The sequence below is a fragment of the Crotalus tigris genome, unplaced genomic scaffold, assembly GCF_016545835.1.
Source record: "Crotalus tigris isolate CLP2741 ecotype Arizona unplaced genomic scaffold, ASM1654583v1 scf7180000024437.13266115, whole genome shotgun sequence".
In the NCBI taxonomy this organism is placed as follows: Eukaryota; Metazoa; Chordata; class Lepidosauria; order Squamata; family Viperidae; genus Crotalus; species Crotalus tigris.
In genome coordinates, this window is record NW_024100606.1 from 8,260,590 (window position 1) to 8,278,879 (window position 18,290).

At 40.8% G+C, this 18,290-nt stretch overlaps 1 protein-coding gene across 1 annotated transcript in view; it reads left to right on the forward strand.

The window, feature by feature from the left end:
- Nucleotides 1-13,966: 13,966 nt before the first annotated feature.
- The window catches only part of DNAJC1 (DnaJ heat shock protein family (Hsp40) member C1), a 155,066-nt gene continuing 150,742 nt past the window's right edge, over nt 13,967-18,290 (forward strand). Inside the window, exon 1 of the mRNA XM_039331612.1 lies at nt 13,967-14,249. Within this exon, the coding sequence (XP_039187546.1) occupies nt 14,061-14,249 (189 nt within the window). The 5' untranslated portion in view covers nt 13,967-14,060. The remainder of the gene's footprint in view (nt 14,250-18,290) is intronic.

Consider the following 18,290-nt stretch of genomic DNA (forward strand, 5'->3'; position numbering starts at 1 on the left):
ATTTCACGGGGGTTGCCAAACAACGCAGTCCGCCATTTTTTCCCCCTTTTCCTTAGCTGTGCTACTCCCTTTTATTCTATTGGCTTTTGAAAGCCAATAGAATAGACTCTCTTGAATAGAGTCTAATTCTATTGGCTTTCAAAAGCCAATAGGAATTGTCCAGGCTGTCTCTGCCCTGCTGAGCCCGCCAAAAGTCCCATTCTGCAAACGGTGCTGCAAGTTGTCTGCAGCAAAGGCGAGCTGTCTGGAAGTTTCCACCCCTCCCTGCTGAGCAACTACTAAAAATGTAAGTAAAAGAGGGCCAGGGGTGAGAGGTGGGAGGCCGGTGGGCGCAGGGAGGGTTGCTGGCACGTGTGGGGCCTGGCAGATGCCTTACCTCCCTTGGGCTGGGTCAGCTGGTGGCCCAGCCGGTGGTCGGCCTGCTCTGTCTCTGCCGCTTGCCAGCTATGCCTCGGTCGGCGCAGGGGGCGGCACCATGCATGTGTGGCACTCCCGGGCAGGGAAAGTCCTCGACTTATGACCGGTTGGGTAGTCCTCGACTTACGACCAGTTGGGTAGTCCTTGACTTACGACCGGTTGGGGTCGCGGCATTAAAAAGGTTGAGAACCACTGGTCTAGAGTTTTCCTAAGAATGGCCTTTACATCTCTTAATTTCATTCTTTAATTACACTATGACTTAAGACTGGATTCTGGAAGCTGTAAGACCTAAATTTGTCACTTCTACAAGGTAGAGTAGACTGAGAAACCAATGTCATGTAAATCAGGATTACTTTTATTGTAACAGCTATGACAAAACTGCAAATCTGAATGTACTCTCCCTCTCTCCCTTTATCTTTGCATGAACTAAGGAGGGTTTTGTCTGAGATATTTATTCAAGTTACTTTCTTGGCCCTGTTCAGGCTCATCTTATTTGATTGTTGCCTTGAAGTGGCTCTTTTTTTTTTTTTAGAATAGAATAGAGCTGGAAGGGACCTTGGAGGTCTTCTAGTCCAGCCCCTATATCATTTCAGACAAGTGACTGTCTAGTCTCTTCTTAAAAATCTCCAGGGTTTTTAAACTTCTTCTTTCTACCCTTTAAAGCCATCCCCTCTCCCCTCTACCAAACTGTAATTTTAACTAATGTTTAAAACTGAATTTAGCTCTACAATGTTTTGAATTTGACTCACCTTATATTGATACAAGGTAACATTTTAATTGAATGGGTATTTTCTTTTTCTTTCTTTTTTACTCTTGATGTTTAAGCTTAGATTTATCAAATGCTAGAGCTGATATTAAGAAAAAAAGGGGGGGATGCAGATCACCAATTGAATGCCCCTTATTTCAAATTACTTTAAAATAGATAGAATCAAATGTTCAAGATAAATTATTTTTCAAAATAACAATTCCCGATTACTGCCTTCATAATGATAAGGTACAATATTGCTATGTTATAAAAGACTGTCTTTGCAGCTCTGAGAATTTCAATCAATAAAATCTGTATTCTATAAGAATGTATAGTCCTTTCTTATCAATCAAATGGTCCTTCTGATATTGTCTAATACTGTAAGTTGCATTCTACTTTTTGACTTCCCAATCCAGTTGTGTGTGTGCTTACAGTGACCATCATCCAGTGGCGTGGACAATTAGAGAAGAAAAATATTGCCTTTTTTTCAACTCTCCATTTAAGATAAATCTATTTTGTGTTTTTAGGTTTGCAGTATTTTATATTGCATCTTGCACATATTTGTTTATGATCTGGCTGTTGATGAAATGGAATCATTTGATCTAGTTTAATACCGAGAAAATTAATTTAAAATAATTATATAAAATCCACGTATAAAGGTGTATATGATTGAACCCCAAAGCGTGTGTGTGTGTGTGTGTGTGTGTGTGTGTGTGTGTGTGTGTAAACTGGTACATAGTTGCAGGTCTCACATCAGTGACTCTGAGTGACACACAGAAGGTTAAAATTAAACATTCTAAATCCTCATTCAAAATAATGGTAATGGTTAATAATCTTAGCCCAAATGCTAAAGGCATTTGTTTATTTAAAATATTCATAAGTTTCTCCAATCCTAGTAGAGCCTGTGCATAGAAAAACAAAATAAAAATAAGAATGATAAAAGCACAATAAAATCACTTTGTCCAGATCTTTATTCATTTGCATCAAAACAAAGAATATGTTCAAATTTATGTTAGTGAAGTTTTATGGGAATTATTTTACCAAGGGAACTGGAACATAATTGAGAACACAATTCTTAAAATTGTTTAAATTACTCATAAGACCAGTAGACATTAACTCTAATTTACTCAATTTATATAATAATCAGGAAGGATTCAAAATTCATATTAATTAAATGAATTGAGAAACAAAAAATTCTGGTCTCGCCATAATATATGTCATCTGCATATTTTGATTATATGCCATCAAATTATTACAGTGAGAGTAATGCGATAGCCTAGAGATAAAAGTGCTTGCCTCCCCCTCAGAAGGTTGAGAATTCAATCCTAGGCAGTGACAGATATTTCTTTATCAGGGTGCAAAGAGAAAATATCTGCTGCAAACTCTGCATAGGCATCATGAAGGGTAGACTCCATTCAGCCAGCCTGACTCCACCCTGAATCAAGTGATTACAGGGTCATAAAAAGAAAAAAAATGTGCTATCAAGTTAGTACACATTTAACAACCATACAGTTTTTCTCCAGGGTGAATTATTTGCATATAGCATGTTTTTATAATTTATTCTTCCATTGTAATGCCACTAATATTTTTAGAATTCCATATAACATAGGCAAGAGATCATAAAGACAAATTATATAAGAAAGGAACAAAACACGCATCCTTGACATGTATCTTCACAATAAATGTACAGGTAGTCCTCAAGTTGCAACCACTCATTTAATGATAGTGTTGAATAAGAGCAACTTACGAAAGTTCCAGCCATCACAGCATTTTCAGTCACATGAACATGATCTAGGTCAGGGGTGTCAAACTCAATTTCATTGAGGGCTGCATCAGCATTGTGGTTGCCCTTGGGGGGCCGCGTGGGTGTGACCAGGGTGGGTGCAGCCTACTGTGTGGGCGTGGATGGAGTGGGTATGGTCTACTGGGTGGGCGTGGCCAGTTCTACATCATTTGCATCAAGGATGCCTGTGGGGGCCTGGGCAGGAGTGGGACAGATCTGAGGGTCTCTGGCAGAAGAGGGTGGGACCAGGGCAAGTGCCAAGGCATGGTCCACTGGAAGACCCTCATTGTTCCTCTCAATGCAGGGGGGGACTGGTGGTGTGGACTGCCCAGAGCCCTGGGCAGCAGAGGTCAAACGCCCAGTCTGGCCCTCGAGCACCCGCGGCACCAAGCCCAGCCCCACTTCCCCAAGGGGGCGTCCAGCTGTTCTTACCTCCTCAAGGCTGCTGCTACTGTGCTTGCTCTCCTTAGCCAGGTTGCTCATGATGGGTATAAGGGCAAAGTCAGAGGGAGGCCCATTCCCTCTCCATGGGAGAAGACCCGGCTTTGCATCCAAAGCTTCCTTAGCAATAGGATGGGAGACCCCCAGGATAGGCCAGGAGGGCAAGGGGATGGTGAAAGGGCAGCAGGGCAGGACAAAGGCAGGAGTTCCCTCAGACCCTCCCTCTTCTTCTTTCCTTCCTTCCTTCCTAAGTACAGAATGGTGGGAAAATATTTGAGATGAGGGAGGGAGAAAAACAGGCAAGAAATGCAGCTGGGGAGATGTCACCCTTCGTGAGGAATGAAGAAATGCACCATCACCTGGAAGTGGCCAGCACATGGCCCTCACCTACTTCACATATCTGGCTTGGTGGGCTCTGGGAGAGGGAATGCCATGAGCAGCGTGAGAGTCAACATTACCTGTGCAATGCTGCCCAGCCCCCAGCCTGCCTGGTCTTGGCAGGCAGCAGGGCACTCACCTCACAGCGCCGAGAGTCTGAACCGGGCACCGCAAATCCAAAAACAAGCATGATGCTGCCCAGCCCCCAGCCTGCCCAGTTTCGGCAGGCAGTGGGGTGCTCTCCTCACAGCGCCGAGATGTTGAGCCGGGCGGTGTGAAGCTCGTCAGCTTTGCACTTTGCTGCCTGCTGAAACTGGGCAGACTGGGAGCTAGGTGGCCTCGTGCTTCTTTTTGGATTCGCGCTGCCCAGCTCAGCCTCTCAGCGCTGTGAGGATAGTGCCCCATTGCCTGCCAAAACCCCTTCCTCAGAGCCCATCAAGCCGCATATGTGAAGTAGGCGAGGGCTATTTGCTGGCCACTTCCAGGCAACAGTGCATTCATTCCTCACAAAGGGTGACACCTCCCTAGCATGCACCCAGGGGGCGGGGCTGATGCAGCAGGGGCTGGTTCCTTGCTGTTTCCAGACAGCCTTGTGGAGCTAAGACTGAATCCGTTTCAGCATAATGGCCACCACAAAATTGTATATTGGCTCCCGGCTGGCCTGGCCAGGACTAAGGCAGAAGGGGCCATTCTCTCACTGTTTCCAGGATGGCTTCATGGGCCACATGAAACCACTTCACAGGCTGCATCCAGACCCTGGGCCTTGTGCTTGACATGTCTGATCCAGGTCCTCAGTGCTTGGTTGTTTATTTCAACATTGCAGTAAGCTGAGACCTTGTGATCAAGATTTCCAATATTCCCCCCTGGCTTCCCTTAAGCAAAGTCAATGGGAAAGTTGGCAGGAGGTTGCTCCCAATTCATTTTGGCCTCCCTGTACTTTGGAATATCTTCTAACCAGTGGTGGGATTCAAATATGTGAACAACCGGTTCTCTGTGTTTGCCACCAACCATATTGTGAAGTTCGCAGATAATACAACAGTAGTGGGCCTTATTCATGATGACAATGAGGGTGCTTACCACAAGGAGGTTGAGGGGTTGGTGAACTGGTATAAGGAGAAGAGCCTAATTTTAAATACCAGAAAAACCAAAGAGATCATTATCAATTTCAGAAAAGGCAGGCACAGCCATACTTCTCTGTGCATTAATGATTTACCTATGGAGATGAATCATCAAACTCCTGGGTGTGCAGTTAACAAGTAGGCTGGTTTGGTCGCTCAACAGTGAGACACTGGTGAAGTGGGCAAAGCAGTGCCTGCATTTTCTGCATCTCATGAGAAAAGCACATCTTCCTTCTATCCTTACCACTTTCTACAGGGGAACGATCGACAGCATCACAGTCTGGTTTGGAAGCATCATTGCTTCAAACAGGAAGGCGGTGCAAAGTGGTGAGGATGGCTGAAAAGATCATTGGCAGTTCCCTCCCTCCCATCCAGGACATAGCACAGAAGCATTGCTTGAGCAGAATCCATAAGATTGTCTGGGACACAACACATCCTCTTCACAATCTGTTTTCCTGGGAGGAGGCTCGTGGTATCTGAAGCAGAACATCCAGATTCAGCCAGTTTTGTTCCATACAGTATAAACCTTGTGAGCTCTCAAGCTTCCTCCTTCCGTTATATATTCAAGATGGACAATGTTTAATATTTATGTTATGTATATGTAAGGGTATAGGTCTGTACATATGTTGTATATAGTATGTATATGTTGTATATGGTATGGTTAGATGTGTGTCATGTATGTATTCACTTTAAGAGTGGGGAACTAAATTTCATTTTTAATGTGTATCATTGTGCCCACAGTAAAAAATGACAATAAAGATGATCTGATCTTATCTTATCTTGTCTTGTCTTGCCTTGCCTTAACTTGTTTTTGCCATTCTCCAGTGCCTTGGAGTGCCTGCCTGCAGCAACCCTTTGCCTTCCCATAGCACCCATTGGCTTGCTTACCTGAGATTCACCTCTTCCCATTTAATGAGCTACGCAGTTTTGGAGTTATGATAGCAACTTGGATTGCCGGGATTGCAACCACATGCTTGCCTGCTTGCCTGGGACTCTCACTTCTTCCTACTTAATGACCAGTACATTCCTGGAGTTATGATGGAAATTGGGACTGCTGAGATTGTAGTTGCTAAATGATTGGTCATATGACATATACTTTACAACTACATTGCTTAGTGATGGAAATTCTGCTCTCAATTGCTTGTCATAACCTGAGTACTACCTATAATGAAGCAAGGGTCATAGAATACTACATATAGATGATTTAGGGGGTGAAGAAGCAATTCATCATAAAAACTTCAAAAAAACTTATAAAATCTTTTCCAAAATCCAAAGAGGTTGTGGCTGTTACATCTTATCGATATTAACTTTGAGCAAAGCATTGATTCTAATGGATGTTGTCAGAGGTTTTTAATGTTAATGTAAATCTTACCTTACTTGGGTTTTTAACAGCTTGAATAATGTTGTAACCTATTTTAAAACCTTAACATCCTCTTGTAAATAGCAAGAAAACAGACCTATAAAATACAGTAGGTCCTTTGCTCTGCTTAGGAATGAATGAATGAATGCAGAGGGAAAGAGAGTGGAAGAAAGAGAGAAAAACAAATCATGTTAAGACCCAGTTCTCTGAAAAAAAAAAAAGCTCTAATTCTTAGAAAGGGGTAAGGAAAGAGAAGAGAATGACTAGCAGCAAGATAGATGGATTCAGATACAATGGCCATGAGTGCATGGATGGAAGATCTGATAAACCACGGTAGGGGCAAATTGTCATGTGAAAATCTATTCGTGTGGTTACTAAGAGTCAACAATGACTTGATGGCATACAATCAATAAAAAAGAAAGAAACACACAAATCTACCATAGTAATGAAGATATATTTAGAGGTAGGAAAGAAAAAGCAAAGCAAGGGAGAAAGGAAATGAAGGGAAAACAGAGTAAAGCTGTAAAAGAACCTGTAAATCTGTAAACTATTCTGTACCCCAAACATATAGATATAACAAGCAAAATGCACATAAGAACTAGAGATAAATGTAATAACTTGAATGCAAGCAAGCATAGTAGCAAAATCTTATAATTTTAAAAATCCTCTTCTTTCAATAAGAGCTTAAAGAGATATAACATTTTAGCTTTCATTCTTACAAAATGAATTCCGAGTGCCTTTTTTAAAATTTCAAAACTGTTAAAACTTAACAAACTTAGCAAACTTAAAAGGAAGATTAAGTTTACTCCCCAGTTGTTTCTTTTGGGTATTTTTGTGGATTTTGATGCTAAAGAAACTATCTTAATGTTGAATTTAATAACAGCAGCAAGATTATTGGTGGGTCAATATTGGAAGAAGGATACTCTGCCTTCTTTAGAAGAATGGGTATTTAACGTTTCTAATTTAGCAGAAATGGCTAAAATTTCTGCTTATTTAAAGGACCATTCACAAGAGAGATATTTTAATGTATGGAGAAGATGGATAGAATATCTTCAGAAGAAGTATGGAACTACAAAGTTTCACTTATTTTATGAGTAATGAATTTGTTTATAAACTTATGATGTTAAAGTCTGAAGAGAGTTAAGGGTTAGTATGATTTGGGTTATTGTATAATTAGTAAACTTAAATAGATTATGTTTAATATGTTTGTATAACCCTGTACTTGGCTCTGGGAAGTCGGGGGGAGGGGGGTGGGGAAGGGGGTGGGGAGAGGATGGGTTCAAGTTTAAGTAGTTCAGATAAGTAGAAATAGTTTTATTGTATATAATATTGATGTTTTAATCTGGAGAGAGGAATTGCTTGGGCATTTCCCCTGGACCGCATCCGGAGTGAGAAGATAGGAAGAAGGGGAGAAGCAAGTAGGAAGGTTGAGGAGAAAGAGGAGAGGGGGAGAGTGAGGAAGAAGAGGGAAAGAGGGTGGATGCGGTTTGGGGGGAAATGGGTGAGCAATACCAAAAGTTGTGTGTATCAATTTATTTTATTTTTTTATCTGAAGTAAAAAAAAAATTCAAAACTGGAAATTTGATAAAATTTGGCAGATTATTCTCTCAAAAATATCATTCGTTGTGTTGATCACCTTTTTCTGTCTTCCTTAATGTGATATGGAAAAACATGACACTTTTATCTCCCCATTCAATTATTCGAGGAAATCAACTTTCGGTAAAATTTTATTCCTCAAGTTCCTCAAGGAACTTCACAATGAGTGGGGGAGAGGCATATCAGTTGTACAAAAATTAGAAGCCCTTTCAAGAAGCCACTCCATATTTATCTTGTAATCTTCCCATCTCAGAGCTTTCATAAAGAGAACCAGATGGTCTTTCTCAGTTTCTATTGGAATTCTAAATAACCATAAACTATTCCAGTGAGAGTAAGTCTTCCAACTGTTTGATCATGAAGAATGTTCACAATCAGTCAATTTTAGATGTATCTCCTGCCATCTCATGATCTTTCAACTGAGATATTCTGTTTTTAGCTACATTCAAACTGATACTCAATGTTAACAAGGCCTTTAATTGCTTTTATTTGTTCCCTTAGTTAGAATAGCCATCATGTTTTCTAATCAATATCTGACTAAACTCAGTTTAGAAGGATGATGATGGGGTGCCATTCAGACAAATAAAATAAGCTATCTCCAATAAATAAGACACAAAATAATTGCCTGTTTCTGGTTACAGTAATAGCAATTTGAGTGGTAAATAAATGTTTATCAGAAAGAAAATATTGTAGGATCTGATGGAGAATACTGATTCCTAATCTAAAAACATTACCATCTTCTCTGGAAGCAAGACTCTGGTTTGTACAAAATTGTATTCTCCCAGTCTAAAATAGCTCATCCATGTTCAAGAAGTCTAATAGTTGCAAATCAAAGGCACATTTTTCTGGCTTGGCAAAGAGGTGATTATGTCTTAGTCTATTGAGGACTGTGCACACATGGTCTGTGTGCTGAGCCTCATTCTCAGAGTAGATTAAGATATCTAAATATAGGACAATGAATGTATCTTTTAAATCTGCAAAGATTTGATTCATGAATCTGGAAAATATGGCTGGGGTGTTACACAGTCTAAAGGCAGCACTATGTATTCAAATTTGCTGTATCTATATCAAAGGAAGTTAAGTATTCATGGCCTTCTTTGATTCAAATGAGATTGTAAGCATTGGAGAGGTCCAGTCTCATGAAAAAGCGTGTTTTCTGCAGTCTATCTAATAGGTCTCGAATTAATGGTAGTGGATAATGTTGTTACTGTGAGACCATTATGTTTAAAGCCTTGTAATTATGGATCACTCTCAGTGAGGGGTTCTCACTATTATTAGACCCATTGGGGTTTTACTTCTTGGGTACAAAGAAGGTAGAAACCAAGGCAGGAGACTGGGAAGGTGTCAGGATAATTATTTAAAGGCTAAACAGCTCATGTAATGATGTAATGTAATGTAAGGTGGATAATGCAATCATAAGGATGATTCAGCAGGTGTGCGTATCCCTTTAACAGCCTGAGTATAAAAGGGAAGGCTTTTAATGCTGTGTTTTGTCCGTTTTCTGCTGTAATTGTTGTGTATTGGAGTTCGCTGAATTATCATGTGTATGTATTTTGTTTCTAGTATATTTGTAGATATTGTAGTATAAACCACAATTTAATATAGTTTACTGTGTTTTCTCCTGAGTTACCTCTGCACAATAAGACTGTGCATGCTCTGACAGGTCTTTTGCAAATTAAGAGTCCAAATGTTGTTTTAAAGTTTCTAATTCTGTACAGGTAGTTGAGTTATGACCACAATAGAGCTCAACATTTTTGTTGCTAAGTGAAACATTTGTTAAGTTCTGCCGTTTTATGATTTTTCTTGCCACAGTTAAGTGAATCACTGCGCTTGTTAATTTAATAACATGGTTAAGTGAATCTGGCTTTTCCATTGACTTTGATAGGTCACAAAAGGTGGGATCACATGACCCTAGGACACTGCAATTGTCATAAATATGAGCCAATTGCTAAGCAGCTGAATTTTGATCATGTGATCATGGGGATACTGCAATGGTCATGTGTGAAAAATAGTCACTTTTTTCAGTGCTGTTGTAACTTTGAATGGTCACTAAATGAACTGTCGTAAGTTGAGGATTACCTGCAGTAAATTTTTGGTATTGTCTCCTGGCAGGAACTTTGGTACCAGGACCAAATTTATGGTGCAATTGCAATTTCTGTGTGGAGAGAAGGCCCAGGCTTCCTCCTCTCTGAAAACATCAGCGGTCTCAGTATTTACTTGGCAGATTGGGAATCTTTCTGTGAACTTTTAGGGAGGGCTGGTGAGGGGCTTTGGAGGGCTGATCCGTGAGAAAGGCATCCAGGATTTTCAAAGGAAATAGACCAGTCTTTCCACCTAATAGTAGGGTTGTGATGTTGTAACCAAGTGGTTCCCAGCACTAGTGGAAGATCAATATATTCAGCTACAAAGAAGGTTAAGTTTTCAGACTGCTGATTTACTGTTAACTTCAAAGGCACTATGGCATGAGTAATGGGGCCTGCTTTTAAAATTCAACCACCATAGCAATGGAGTCTTCAGGGAAACTATAGGGATCTTAAGTTTCTGGATGTAACTACATTTATAAAGTAGAAGTTGACCCAGAATCTATCAAAACAGGGATGTTTCCTGACCTCTGGGAGGTGTCAGGATAGAATTAATTTTTATTTATGTTTGGAGGCAATTGAGCTCTGTTCAGTGCTTGGGTGCCTCATCCCATGAGTTTATGGAGGGGGGACATTTCTCTGGCCTTGGGGCTTGTCCAGGTGGTGGATAGTGAAGACATTGCCAGGCTGTCTGTTGCCTCTCCTGGGAGGTTTAGTTGGACAATTCTTGACCAGGCTCTCCACAGTAGAAACAACCTCTCTGCCCCTTTGCTGTTCTTCAGCTGCTGGGGCTTGCCTGAGTGCTCCAGTTTGCATTGGCTCTTCAGCTTCTAAATCGAAGAGGGCAGGGAGGCTAGGTGTAGTGACAGGGGAAGTCAGCTTTGGAAGCGGTTGGCTAGGGCTCCCAAAAATGCTTCAAGTTCAGCGAGTCAAGACTCAGCTGTTCTAGTGGCTAGGCAGAGGTCTTATAGATACTGGGGAATACCTTGTTGTATCAGTTATGTGATTATGGCCTTGTTAAACTCCTTCTTGAATTGTCTTCTTAAGGCTGACTCAATTAACTCCAGATCTGCTGCAATGAGTTTGAAATCTTCAGGGTATGCTATCATGGAATTATTGCCCTGGCAGAGTTGGAAAATGTGTTGTTTGGCGGTTTCTATCTGAATAGTCTCCAAAGTGCTCTCTAAATCTAGTGAGAAAGTTCGGGTAACTATCTAGGATGGGATCACTGGTTTTGATCAACGGAAATGCCCATTTAACAGCGAAGTCAATTAAAAGAGTGAGGAAGAAGGAGACTCTTGATCTCTCTATTGGAAACTCCCCAGGTTGGGTGCTGATGAACACATTGCAGTGTGCTAGGAATGTTCTCATCTTATCAGGCTCACCAGTGAATTTTTGTGATAGGCAGCCAGGCGACGTGAGGTTGCGTATAGCCGGAACAGGTAGTTGTGCCTGGATAGGTGAAGCAGGTGGTTGTGGTTTCAGAGGAATGCCTTGTTGAGTTCGGATTTGCATTTGCTGTATCATTTGTTGAAAACTGGCTGCAAGATTCCTGATTTCGTTTTCAGTTGCATTTTGGCGTCTTCTGGCAGATTGGAGGCCTGCTTGTCTGCTATTGCTGCAGCATTGGAATCTGAGATCATGGCCAGGGTATTCCGGAACCTGTGAAAATTTTTGGTGAAGGTGAGTAATGTCAAGTGCCAGGGAAATCAGGAGTTTCAGGCAGTTTAAATGAGTATAAAGATTTATTGCTGTCTATAAGAATCTGAGCTACTAACAGTCAAGGGAAATTAGCAGGAGTTAAGAAAGATTCAAATTGGGCTGGACCTAGATCTCTTGGTGGGTGTGCAGGGACTCATGACTGATGACGCATTTGACCTCTCCCTTGGGCTCAGCTGGTCATCTCCTACAACTGCATTGCTTGACAATGAAAATTCTAGCACTCCTGATTGTCATTGTTAAGCAAGTATCATGAGTTGCTAAGTGAGAACCTCCTTTCAGTTTCCGGTCAACTGTGAAGGCAATTCATATGTAGGTTGGTGGGCAGATATGTAGTTGCTGTCCAGTAGTGCTGGATGACTGATCAAGTGTAGTGTGAGAGCAGGGTTGCCTCCCACTGAGCAAGGGAAAGTGGCTGGATGGAAGGCAGCTGCCCATAGGTGCAGCAGGTCCAAAGGTGATTGTTGCTGAGTGGGAGAGGGTATGAGTGACTTACTGGAGTGACTTGCAACCTGCCTTGCTGGATTCCTCATTGATTTTGCTTGTTGGAAGCTCGTAGAAAAAACTATGAAATGCTGTAATTTCTTTAGTTACAAAAAGTAGACATTTATTAGGTTTGATTCCTTATTTGAGATTAGAGAGAGTCCTTGAATTACAATGGTAATTAAAATTATAATTTTCATTGCTAAATGATGTGGTTGTAATCTGCAATGTCACATGACCACAATTCCTATAGTTCCCATTGCCACTGCTAAATGAGTACCTTTTTGCAAGCTCTTGACAGTTTCTAAAATCAAAATTAATAGGGAAACCAAGAGGAAGTTGCAAATCTCGGGTACCTTACAAGCAGGCCAGCAGGCAGGTGGCTACTGCTGGGTGAGAGAGGGAGTGAGGGGGTGCACAGTGACCAGGAAGATGCTATACAGCTATGATGGGGTTTGAAGTGGTTGCTACTGGGTGGGAGAGGGTGTACACATGGCCAAGGAAAGTGTATGGCTGGCTGGAAGTCATAAGAGTAATGGGTCTTGGGATGGCTGCTGTTGGGGGGAAGGTGCATGAGGGTGCACAAGTAGCTGGGGAAAATACATGAATGGCTGCAGTGGCATGGTACAAGCACAACAAAGCTCTAGGAGGATGCATAGACTTACCCAACCAATTTGAAACCTTCCCTGTCAGCTTGACTTTGCTTGTGGCAAGTCAATAGGGAAGGTCACAAATAGAGATCACATGACTGCAAGATGTTGCAGCTAGTTGCTGGTTGCCAAATGGCCAGATTGCTATCATATGACCAAAGGGGTGCTGGGATGGCCAGAACTTCAAAGACCAGTCATAATCATCTCTTGTTCAGTAGACGTAATTTCAAATGGTCACTGAATGAGTGCTTGTTAACTGAGGACTTCCAGTTTTAGATTACAAATAGTATATAAGTTCTTAAAAGTTTTCTAGAATTTTTGACTTGAGTATTGCTTATATTCAACCTTCTCTCACAGATGGCTTTAACCATGGGGTCAAGGATCCAGGGATACATGTATCCAGGGATACAATCAACATTGTAGATGGCTGTGTCCAATAATAGGATCAATATGATACCAGCTTATTTCAAAAGCTGGAAGTCAGCTCATCTGGATTCTGAGTGACTTTGCCCACCAAATGTGTCAAAAAAAATATGGTTTTGGTGAAGATCTTCACCAAGTCACCTTATAAAAGGTTGCTGGATAGCATTCAGTGATGCAATTGGGACAGCAAACTATTTATTTTTGCCTCTTAAACGGTCAGTGTGTAGCTCAGGCTTGAACTCTTACCAATGTTGGGTCAGGCTTGAGGCAAATCCTTCTCCAGCAGCATTCCAGACATCTACCCACATTATTTCTCTGAGGTCCTCATCTGTCGGGTAGCATATTTCGGACTAACAGTTTTATTAAAAATTATAAGCTTTCTTGAACTTCATCAGATGCGTGGAATGGTTAACCCAGAGCTTTTCCAGGATCGAGAGCACGTGCAAGTATAACAAGGAATCCAGCAAGTTATCTCATGCGACATGCAATAGACTGACCCTTCACTACAGGGTCAGTTTAGCCACTCCGGAGGAGGCCTCACGTCCAAACAGCGCTCCAGCCCCTTCCTTTTGTCCTAACCCCTTCCTTTTCTCCCGCCCTGAGGAGCCAACTTAGAGCCTCTTTGCAGGCCTCTTCCCATGTCTTGTGGCTGTTCTGCTTCATGACGCGCTGTATTGCGATCGCCCATTGGCCGGGCCCCGTCCTGGGTTCTCCCTCGTGGGACTCACGGAGGGAGGAGCGGAACCGGCGTGGCGAGCGGAGCATGCGTAATAGCAAGGCAGTCCCCTTTCTGGCCACGTCTGCCGGGTTGTGTAGCTGCGGCGCAGAAGTACCAGCTGTTCTGGGTTAAACTCAGCCTTGGAGAGGGGATGAGGGAGAATCCTCAGGGCGCTCTATGCTGCCACGCACGCCCCTCGACGGGGCTGCGTTGGCCGCAGCTGCTGGTGCTTGGTTTGCTCATACCATTCGCCTTCGCCTGGGAGACCGGCGACTTGGAGCTCTTCGACCTCGTGGAGGAAGTCCCGCAAAACTTCTATGCTTTCCTCGGCGTTGAGCAGGTGAAGAGAGAAGCGCGTCTGGGCCGTTCTTGGCTTTAGGCTGGGCCTTGGAAGTTGCTTCGAATCCCGGGGCGCATAAAGCCACCGTAGAGACCAAAGCGGGTTCTGGGGCTTCTTCGCGGGGACTTCTCCGCGGGACATGGCCTGCAATGTCTGGTATTAAACCACAGACTTGGGGTTTCTTGTGACAGAGAACGGGATTTTTAAAGTTGCTTTTTAACAGGCTGAACAATAAGTCTTCTGTGACTTTTCATAGCTAACGTGCTCTACTTTGAACACTATTGAAAGTGTTGCTGCCTTGAAGAAGGCCAGTGTTTAGTAGGTAGATGTCCTAGTTTTTCCTCTTTACATTTCCATTCACTGTATCCTTGATTTCTTGCTATTCAAACTGTCAGTGGTATCGCTGGTATTGCTAAATGCAACATTATCCCTTTTTCTTGGATACTGTGACCAAGTACAGATAGTCCTCAACTTACGACCATAATGAGCCCAAGATTTTTGTTGTTAAGTGAGTTTTGCTACATTTAGTGACCTTTCTTGCTACAGTTAAGTGAATCACTGCAGTGGATAAGTTAGTAACCTGGTTAAGTGAATCTGGCTTCCCCATTGACTTTGTTCGTCAGAAGGTCGCAAAAGGTGATCACATGACCTTTAGACATAGTAACGGTCATAAGTATGAACCAATTGCCAAGCCTCTGAATTTTGATCACATGATCATGGGAATGCTGCAAAGGTCCTAACTTAGACATGTCAAACTTGTGACATCATGTGATGTCACGTGATATATCGGAGCTTTTCCCCCATTGCTGGCAATGAGGTGGGTGTGGTTTTGTTGTGATGTATCCAGCCTGGAGGCCGGCAGTTTGACACCCCTGTCCTAACAGAAAAACAGTCAAAAGTCACTTTTTTCAGTGCCATTGCAACTTTGAATAGTCACTAAATAGTTTTGCCACTTCTACATACATGTTAAAGTGTATGTATTTCATGTATTATCCCACAATTTTATTTATACATCACTGGGGTTTATGCAGTTTATAATGTATAATGAAGTACAAAAATATAGTCATGTAAAACATAAACATAAATAAGGATGATATCTTTGTTCTTCAATGACTCTGCTCACTATTAGCAAAGGGGAAGGGGAATAATATTAATTATATTACTAATTATATTAATAATATTGCCCATCCATTGAGAACAACTTCGAAGGCTGGTCTCCAGAATTATCAAATGATACTTGCATCTAATACCTTTCCTGTTATCCTGTTTTGTAATTATCTTGAACAGAGGTGCCCAACTTATGGGCCATGGCCCACTACCGGGCCGTGGCCTCTTGGCCACTGGGCTGTGTGAGTGGCTGGTCATGTGTGCGCGTTCACCTCCCCTTGTGCTGGTGCTAGTCAAGCTGTGAGTCTTGTGCCGATGCTAGCCGAGCCACAAGCCGTGAGCCTCGCATCAGTGCTAGCCAAGCTGTGAACCAATGCTAGTAGCCCCATTTGTGGAGCGCGCATGCTCATGGCCCCGTTCACACACACATACGCAGCCACATTTGCGTATGTGCATATGTGCGCATAAAAGTGCCTGCTCCTCCCTTTCTCACTGGGCCGCCAACCCAGAAAGGTTGGGGACCCCCATCTAGAATTTCTTGTTCACAGTTGCCTTCTCTTTTGAAGTCTTGATATTAGGTTTAATGATTTCTTTTGTTTTCATGCCTGGTTTTCATAGATAGTGGAATTGTTGCTGATTGGATATGGTTTCATTGATTTTATTTTTGATTTGATATTCTGCTGCTGTTTTGTTTATCTTGACTACAGGTTACCATAGTCTGAAAACTGAATATAAATAAACACGTAAGGTATGTGAAAGCTTTGGACCTTAGTTGATGGTGAAACTGAAAGTTAAAAGATTAAGGATTAACTAAATAGTGTTGAAGTTAGGGCTTACTGCTCTGAAATAGATTTGTTATGTTGATATTTCTTAAAGAAGGAGATAGGAAAAACTTCATCCAAATACTATGCCAATTTGTGAAAACTACCAGTTCTTAATGTCTAAATTAGGAGGATTTTTTTTAGTGAATTTTATAGTTTGAAGTATTAGTATGAAACTGGAATTCTTGACAGATAACCAGTAAACTTAATCCAAAACTGAATTAAAACACAAATCAACCTTTATTCTCTTTCCTTTTCCTTTTTTAAAATAAAATGTTTTATTGATTTTTAAGAATTACAGTCTTTAGTGCTTAGTAAACAATATGTTGTCTGGATTCACATATTTAACATTAACTTTGTTAATATAAATCTGTTCAGTTCTAAACAATCCAATATTTTTTCCCTGATCCTCCTTTTGTCCCCATATTTTTTCCATTTCCCCCTCATTACACAGTTACAATTTTTAGTACTATTGATGTATACAAAGTTAGATATAAGCATCTTCATTATATTCTACTAATATTATAAAAATAACAATAATATCAACTGATAAATCAATATCCTGTTTTTCATGCTCTTGTTAAGGTTTAATTTCCCATCAGTATTTAAAATATCTTTGTCAGTTATGATTTTCTCAAGAATAATTACATTTATATAGCTAACATTTTATTCATACTAATACTCTTATTTTCATATTTCCCGTATCAAAAAAAAGAAGAAGAAAAATGCTATTTTAATTCTAAATCATATATTTCATTATAAAAGTCTAATTATATCTAAAGGTCATCTGTTCTTTTAATCTTATTCAAACAAGTATTTAAACATAATGCCCCCTCTAAAAAGATCAAATCTTCTGTTTTTTTAAATCTAACTCTCGCTTTCTTTCTTTGCCAAGTAGCTTTCCAAGCCAAGGCAATTAAATCGCCCAGGAATTTTCTTTCTATTTTTGTGAAAATTGCTTAGCATGAGGAAGACAATTTAGATAGGATATTTTTTTTGGGGGGGGGGGAATTCCACCTATTTATATTCCTTAAGCAACTCCCACTTTCCTTCTCCCTCAGTTTCTCTTTTCATTCTCTGTCTCCCAAATTGTGACATTTCCCCTAATAGCTCTACATTCCATTTTTTAAAATCTTCTACCTTATCTTACTGTATTTTGCAGACCTAAGGAGTAAAGAGTCTTTTGCATTTTCATTGTTATGGCTGAGTCTTGCAGTATTTTGTTTGTATATAGCCTTTTATATTTCCCTTCTTTTATCTCTTCTGTCTCTAAATCCATTTCCTCTGCTTTGTCTTCTGATTTCTGGTTTATTTGTTCATACTTTGTAGTTGTTGTCTGAGGACTTTCTTTTTTCCCCCCATATATTTTATTGATTTTTTTAAACATACATCACAATAATTGGTAAACAGTGTGCTGGGTTTACATTTGTAAAGAAAAATCATTAATAATTGGTTTCTATAATCCATAATCCATATAGTACATTTAGTTGATTTCCCCTTTCCCCCAAAATGTCTTCTTTGCAAACCTTGAATTAAAACAGTTCTTATTATTTTGATAAATAACAGTTACATATATGATTTTTCCCAATATTCCTAGAAATAATGATCACATCAATATAATATTTCTTTTCTATCTAATCATTCTGATTGCCTCATCCTGTTATGGTTCTTATTTAGATTTGTTTTTCCCACAAAGTTCAGAGTATTCTTGCTAGTTAAGTTCAAAAGTTAATTACATTTAATTACATTTAAGGATTAGTGAGTCCATTTTTCCCATATAAACCATCTCAACACTTTTATATTATAGATGTTGAGGCTCTAGAAAGAGTACAGAGAAGAGCAACAAAGATGATTAGGGGACTGGATGCTAAAACATATAAGGAACGGTTGCTAGAATTGGGTATGTCTAGTTTAACGAAGAGAAGGACAAGGGGGGACATGATAGCAGTATTCCAATATCTCAGGGGTTGCCAAAAAGAAGAGGGAATCAAGCTCTTCTCCAAAGCACCTGAAGGCAAGACAAGAAGCAATGGGTGGAAACTAATCAAGGAGAGAAGCCACCTAGAACTAAGGAGAAACTTCCCGACAGTGAGAACAATTAACCAGTGGAACC